Source organism: Oryzias latipes, chromosome 5 (genome assembly GCF_053564925.1).
Source record: "Oryzias latipes strain Hd-rR chromosome 5, Olatipes_Hd-rR_3.1".
Classification (NCBI taxonomy): Eukaryota; Metazoa; Chordata; class Actinopteri; order Beloniformes; family Adrianichthyidae; genus Oryzias; species Oryzias latipes.
The window spans coordinates 5,834,722-5,842,169 of NC_136241.1; the positions used below are offsets into that span (position 1 = coordinate 5,834,722).

The 7,448-nt window shown below is 38.5% G+C and overlaps 1 protein-coding gene across 1 annotated transcript; it reads right to left on the reverse strand.

Moving 5' to 3' along the window:
- Positions 1–224: 224 nt before the first annotated feature.
- Positions 225–6,299, reverse strand: endou (endonuclease, polyU-specific). The gene is made up of 9 exons (XM_004084906.5): positions 6,190–6,299; positions 5,974–6,096; positions 4,818–4,940; positions 2,785–2,941; positions 2,485–2,690; positions 2,273–2,386; positions 2,094–2,200; positions 1,865–2,007; positions 225–532 (listed from the first exon to the last, which is right to left on the reverse strand). The coding sequence occupies exons 1-9, from the start codon at positions 6,245–6,247 to the stop codon at positions 418–420; spliced, it is 1,146 nt and encodes a 381-aa protein (XP_004084954.1). The 5' UTR covers positions 6,248–6,299; the 3' UTR covers positions 225–417.
- Between the last annotated feature and the right edge of the window lie 1,149 nt (positions 6,300–7,448).

The following is a 7,448-nucleotide window of genomic DNA, read 5'->3' on the forward strand; positions in this document are numbered from 1 at the left end:
TTGCTTTTTTAACGTGCCGTTTTTCTTTTCCATGGGACAAGAAGTGTTTGCATTAAAAACACCCACATGCTTCCACGACTGATGGGTCAGCGGCAGCTTTGTGCCCACTCAGGGTGTGTAAACGCCCATTTCTTGCCCCATTAGGCACAGTTTGATTGTGCCCTTGGGAGAGCGCTGCATTCTCATGCTCTGTGACCAACAGAAACCAACATCAGAAGATGAACTCGCTTTGCAAACTGATCTGCTTTATTTCATCAGCCGAGGAATGAATGAATGAATGAATGAATGAATGAATGAATGAATGAATGAACGTAGCTAGGAGCCACTTAAGTGACCACATCCATGTCAAGAAAGTCTCTGTGTTAAATCTTTACTAAAATACAAGCATGTCACTAACATATAGTCCAGCTAGTGTTTTTAAGGACTTGCAGGGTAGGCGGAGCCAATGAACTTCTTTCCATCCCCATAGAAGGAGTTCTCCCAGGTGTAAGTTTGGATGATGAGATCCTTTCCTCCCAGACTTAAGCGACACCTAAAAGTTTGATAAATTAGAAAGATAGAAATCAGAACTTGGGATTATTTAAAAAAAGATGTTTAAAACCCATAATTTTTGCTCAGTTTCAGTTTGATGTTCTAAGCCTGGGGTGTCCAAATAGGGTCAGATATGGTGAGGTTAAAATATGTGAGGGCCAATCAGTCAGCATGCATTTTTGAATACTTACAATAACATGAAATGCAAATAAACTATTCAAAAAGAAACGTTTTTTTCCAATGGGAAACTTTTCATTTCTTTACACAGAAACAATTCTGTTTTCAACATGACTACAAATGTAATTTATAAGATCAGAAATAAAAATGAAGAAAAAGTCTGTCTGGAAAAATAAAAGACTTTCATCAATCTGGATTCTTATTGTTCACTAAATGCTTACAGTAAACATAATCATGTGAACAGGAAAATAACAGAAGTGATCCTACTCAAAAGTTCTTTTCCTTTGGGCTTTTCCCTTCAGGAGTCACCACAGTGAATCCGCTTCCTCCATCTATCCCTGTCTTCTGCATCCTCTCCTACTTTCAGCTACGTCTTCGTTGTTTCACGTCTTTGTTCACTGCATCCATAAACCTCCTCTCCTCCTCTAGACCTCTTGCCTGGCAGCTCAGGCCTCAGCATCTTTCTACCAATAGATTCACTGTCTCTCCTCTGGTCATGTCCGAACCGAACCACCTCAGCATGGTTTCTCTGACTTTATCTCCAAAACCTCTAACATGTGCTGTCCCTCTGATGTCCTCATTCCTGATCCATCCTGGTCACTCCCAAAGAGAACGTCTTCATCTCTGCTACCTCCAGCTCTGCTTCCTGACTTTTCCCCTGTGCCGCTTTCTCTAGGCCCAACAAAGTCAAACCACTGTGGTTTTAATCACAGAAACAAAACTGTTAATTTTGCTCACAGTCAAAATTTTAGAAATGAGCTACAAAGTGTCACAAAAGTGTTGCCACAGGTTTATGATGGTTTATGACGGAATTTAGCCAATCACAATCAAGAATTCGTACACACAGTTTTTAGAATGTGCTGGGGGCAACATTTGATCGATTTAATGTCAGGAACCTGCGGGTCGGTGGAAGTTTTAAATTTTAACAAGCCAGACTTTGGACATGCCTTTTCTAAGATATTAATCAGCGGGCAACCTGGCAAAAAGGGACAAAAACCTTTGAAAATAAATTCCTTTGTATTTGAAAAGGTAAAAAGAAGACTCTCATGTCAGCTTGCTGTATTAAAGTCAACAGATTCTTTATGAAGCTGACTAATTTTCTTAAATGCATTTGATTGCTGCACTATCACCTCGGAAAACACGTGTTAAGACTCACTGTTTTCCTGGCCGAGTGATGTAGCAGAGACTGTAGAGGGCAAAGTCAAACTCAGGGCTGCAGCCAATGATTGCAGACCCGACCTGCTTGTAGTAGCCTTTCCACATGAACTGCATCCCCAGAACGTCAGGATATGATGTCCACTGACAGAAAAAACAGCAAAAGTGTGAGAAAATCACAAAAAAGCTGCAAAACACTCTAAATAGGGGAGCTTGCTTTTCATGCTCACCGGCCCATCAAAGCTGTGGCTGTAATAGTTCAGCTCTCCCTTTTTCTCAAGAAGGTAAAACTGGATCCAGTTGTGGAAACCCGACACCTTTCCTCCCTTGATTTCTCCTATTTAAAAACTTGGGGTGTCGAAGTTCACAAACAAAAACCAAATGGTAAATATTGGAAAGACGTTCAAACCTGAAAAGATGTGTTCAAAGCCGCTGGAGTCCATCTTTCCGTTGTAGCGAGAGTACAGACCAAACCACATATTCTTCAGGTCCTGAATGAACTCTGCCTCGGATGCATAATACCCTTCAAGGGATGATAAAGGCAGTTACAACACAAAGCCAACACGTGCTGTGTTTGTCTCACGATGGACCACTGTGTCACACGCTGCCTGGTTATTTTACCTTTGGTGTATAGGAAAGCAAACAGCTCCTTGCCCACCTCAGTGTTGGACATGGTCTCCTTGAGGAATGTGTCCTGCTCAGCCAGCTGCTGGGAGGTGAAGCTCTCCGTCGTTCCGGTCATCCAGTTATAATTGTCCAGCAAAGCCAGGAAAGCAGCGTAGGTTGGCTTGGAAAATAGAGTTCCCTCATCCAAGTAGCTGTACAGTCTGGAATAAAAACAAGCAGTATGATTTAATATTGGCAGACTACTCATTCCCTGGAAGTTCAGAAGAGACCGCTGTGCTGATTGACTTAATTCACCGGGAAGAAGAGAGGTCAGTCTGGGAGCTGGTCTGGGAATCTGCCACCAGAGCCTGAGGGTCAATCTTCAACTGGGAGGCTGAGGCTTTGTTTGAGTCCAGAGTGTAAAGTGTTTCAGAGACAGCTTTGATCTCTGCGTCAGTGGCACTCCCCTTACCTGCAGAACATGATGAGAACATGACGAGGTCTACCACACCTTTAGGAACGCTGGGTTGTTACGTCACGCTTCCCGCCGTAATCAATCAGGCCTTCATTTTGAACCAATAGCAAAAAGGCCTGGCTTCTTCTCAGCCAATCACAATCATATTTTTGCCTTTAAATTCATGGATGGTTATCTCTCTTTTCATTGTCAGCAGTTCACAGCCCTCCTCTACCCCATTCTCCACCTGGGGCGGTGCTTTAACCACCATCAGCGTCTTGGCTCTTTAGTTTATTTATCTTAAGTCTGAGTTCATCCCAGCCACAGAAGACGTCAGCAGCCTAGAGCCTGAGCATCTGATCTGTATTTCCCCTTCCTAACATCTCTCCCTTTTGAAATATTATTTGTTTTTAAATGTACAATTTAAAATGTACATTTGCTGATAACTTGCTGATGGTTTAGAATTGGTGGTATTTTCATGCATATGCAAGACCAACCAGCTAGTTGGATGGATGGCAATTAAGTCAGGAAAAATCCCAATGTCCCATCTTTTATGTAAAAGAAAACTATTAATAATTTCCAAAATGTATTTTTAGGAATAAAATGTCAATGAATTAAAAAAAATATTTGTCATTTTACTTTTGGAACTACAATGAAAAGAATCCCAGATCTTATTTTGTCTGGAATTGTATTTTTTATTTTTGAGATTCTTTTCACATTGCAATTCAGTTCAGATTTCATTCTTGTTAGAGAACAGAACAGAACAGAACAGAACAGAACAGAACAGAACAGAACATACAGAACAGAACAGAACAGAACAGAACAGAACAGAATAGAATACAACTGAGTAGAGTAGACTAGAGTAGACTAGAGTAGAATAGAATAGAATAGAATAGAATAGAATAGAATAGAATAGAATAGAATAGAATAGAATAGAATAGAACATAATGGAATAGAATAGAATAGAATAGAATAGAATAGAATAGAATAGAATAGAATAGAATAGAATAGAATAAAATAGAATAGAATAGAATAGAATAGAATAGAATAGAATAGAACTGTATTAATCCCACAAGGGGAAATTCATCAAGTATTGAAACTGGTTTCGGTACAACCCAGAACAGGATCAGGCAGACAACATAAATACAGACTGTTCGAGGTTGACTGCAGAGCAGCCATGAAGATGCGCTCCTAGCTTAGAGTGGGTGTAGATTGGTTATTTTGAATCAGGGGACTTTGTTGGTCTCATCATTACAGACTTTGGTTAAGTTACTGCAGCAGTCAAATGCGGTAAACATGGAGTTGCGGTGACACAGGTTTTTCTCAGAGGTGACACCCGGAGAAAAACCCTGAGCATAAATGTTTACCTGCACATAACCAACATGTCACATGTTCTTTTTTAGCCGTTGTGTGAATTTAGGGCTATTTAAAATGAATTTGATTCCTGACTTTATTTGATAAATAAAATAAAATAAAAAAGCTAGTCTAAATTAGTCCAACTGGCCTTGAAAACCCAAGCAATCCATCTAAAAAACAATGATTTCATTTCCCTAATACCTTTGTTTAGGCTTTGTTTGCAACTTTGGCTTTAGTGGTTCAGTGGAGGTAGGATACTAAACTCAGGTTTAATCGCTATAATATTTGTGATAATAATAATTCAGCATCAGTCAAGACAAAAGTATTTTAGACTTTCCATTCATGTGGCACAGCAGTGACACCTGCTGTCCATGGATCGTCAGGAGCTTTGACTGTGAGAGGCTGCTATTGCAAACAAACTATGAGAATATTTGGAAACAAAAAACAAAAAGAATGGAAACTATCACATGTTTAAAATGTAGCCAAAAATGTCATCTTCTATCAAAGAACGAGTAGATCTCTGAGGCGGTGGTCTTACTGTCACAGAACTGTGAGTAGTCGCTGCAGCAGTTGTTGTACTGGGAGCACAGAGAGTTGCAGTGGCACGGGTTCTGAGAGTTGTATTGCTCACCACACCTGCCTGAACAAGACGTGGCTGCATCTGGAGACAGAGGGAGGATGCCGGTTAGTGTATACTGGGGATGCAACGATTCACTTTCCCCCAACATGTGTGTGTCACCAAACAACAACAAAAAACTACAAATTCAGAAAAAATATACATTTTTTTAGTTTTCTAATGATCAAGTTACAATGAAGACAACCATTTCAGTTGGCTTTTACTTAGCCTGGTGTGATGCACTAAAAAATAAATTAAATACAGTAAATTGACCACAATATAGGTGTTTGACATGCTCAGCGTAAACATGCATGCACTGACATCAAGCTCTACTTGACTTTAGTAAATGATCACTGTATTTAATTAAGCAAAATGTGATTTAGGTGACTGTTTTGTTTTGCTTTATTTTTTGTCTTTTTAATCTATGCATTTCAACATTTCTGAAATGAGTTTGATAAATATGTGCAAATTCTTTATTGCTTTGACTACAATGCTTGAAATAAATCAGTAAATCAAATCAAAACTACAGCCTGATGAGAAAAGCCTTTAGGTAAAGACATGACAGCGAAAAGTCAAAGGCTTTCAGGTTGACAGCCTGTGTTTGGTGATGACCTGGTTACCTTATCAGATACCATTTGGTATCTGTTTTTTCTATTCAAATAGAAAAAAATTGATTGATCGACTTAAGATGCATACTTATGTCCTAAAAGTTCCAATATTTCTTATTCTTAAAATTTATCTGTTTTGCAGTTTAACTTTACATGTAGAGACACATCAGTAAAAGAACATAATTCAGATTTTTGTGGTTTTCTGGCCAACCTGCCTGTTGAAACACCAACAATTACTTCAGAAATGTCAATAATTCTTTTTCCCCATGAACAGCGCATTCAATAGTGAAACACACATTTCTGTTTTAAAGGGAGAATTGTGGCATCCCTAATGTGTGCACACCCAATGTAATCAGAATCAGAATGCTTTTATAATAATGATTTTATAATAAAATAATTTATAATAATGTGAACATTTAATCATCATATACTCATTTTAAATCTGGAATTTGTTTGACTGTGTCCCTCACCTTTGCACAACGTGTAGTAGTCTGAACAACAGTCATTGAAGTTCTCACAGTGAGCGTTGCACTGACAGGAATACGTGTTGTCCAGTGAAGCACCACAACGTCCCTGACAAGAGTCCAGGCGATCTGATCACAAAGACAATTTCACAACAAAACTGTGGCGCTGAAGTTTAACATGAAGCTTAGTGAAGGTGTTGACAGAATGGGAAATCGTCTTACTGCTGTTTGCCCGGCAGAACAGGGTCCCACAGAGGAGGAGGACAGCGGTGACTTTCATCTTGGATCAGCAGCTAGAAGCAGGATAAGCTGACTGCAATGACAGGCTGCCTTTTATACCTATGCTCGTGCGGCTAACTGAAACAGGCATACATGAAGTCAACCCATTTCCTTTATCACTATTTCTGATAAAGCCTTCCGAGGTGTGATCTCGCCTGAGGTGCTTTAATGTTTGCTTAATAAGAATGAGATAAACTTCTCTTTTGAATATGTGTAGATTCGCAAAATTTACTTGTTGCCTCAGCAGCATCACATGTTTCATTATAATAAAGAAAACACATTCAACCTTTTTTCATGGCGAAATGAATCTGTTTTTATTAGGTTAAATACCATTTCATCATTGTTTTTAAACAAAGACGGGACTGAGACTGTTCATACGTTTTTCCTATTATCTCACCAGCATCAACATGTGTGATTTTTCTCAGGGTCCATGTGCCAAAAGCCAGAGAACCAAGAATAACTTGATGCCTCCCTGTCCCTGATCAGATTCAGGTCACATGTGGACCTGGAATTGTAAACAGCTTCAAGCCGGTGAACAAAGATTGCTCAACAGCAAACACAGCATTTTCTCACAGGGTATCAGAGAAATGGAAAATAAACAACACTTTACAATTCTGAATTTAGCTTGACTAACGTTAGAATTCATTTTTGTAGTATTTGATCTAAAATGTATGTTTTGTTTCTAGTATTGAATTAATCACTTTTAAAAGAACGTTAAACGAGTTACTAAGTTGTGTTTTTTTTCCTTCACTTTACAAAAAAGGAAAAGTTGATCATCATTACCTTAAAATCAGCTTGAAAACACAATTTCTGCCATTGAGTATGGGGCCCTGGACATTATATTTAAAAGAAAACCTGGTTACAAATTAGTATTTTTTATGATGGAGTGTAAGGGCCAGTTTACAAACTTTTTTTTTTGAATAACTGTTAGATTTACGGGTTTAAGCGTTTTAAAAATCATTTATGACATTGACAGTCATAAGCTAAATTTATGACTTTTTTCTCGTAAATTTACATATTTTAATGTTATAAATTCACGATTTACGACTTTAAAACATGTAAAAGTCACACATTTTTAGGGGAATACTCAAATCAAAATCAATAAAAACATTCTACTGCTTATTGCCTTGTTTGTAATAACCATTTTAAATGTGCTACATCATTTGGTTGTTTGGTTGTCTGACCCGGAATGGATCCATGAC

Bases quoted from the DNA above. Each gene is read 5' to 3' on its own strand.
- endou (XM_004084906.5), bottom strand. From the start codon at position 6,247: ATGAAAGTCACCGCTGTCCTCCTCCTCTGTGGGACCCTGTTCTGCCGG. The intron at 2,201-2,272 runs GTTTGAACGTCT...GTTTTTAAATAG, and splicing joins CTTTGAACACATCTTTTCAG to GAGAAATCAAGGGAGGAAAG. The intron at 2,008-2,093 runs GTGAGCATGAAA...TTTTTCTGTCAG, and splicing joins GCCACAGCTTTGATGGGCCG to TGGACATCATATCCTGACGT.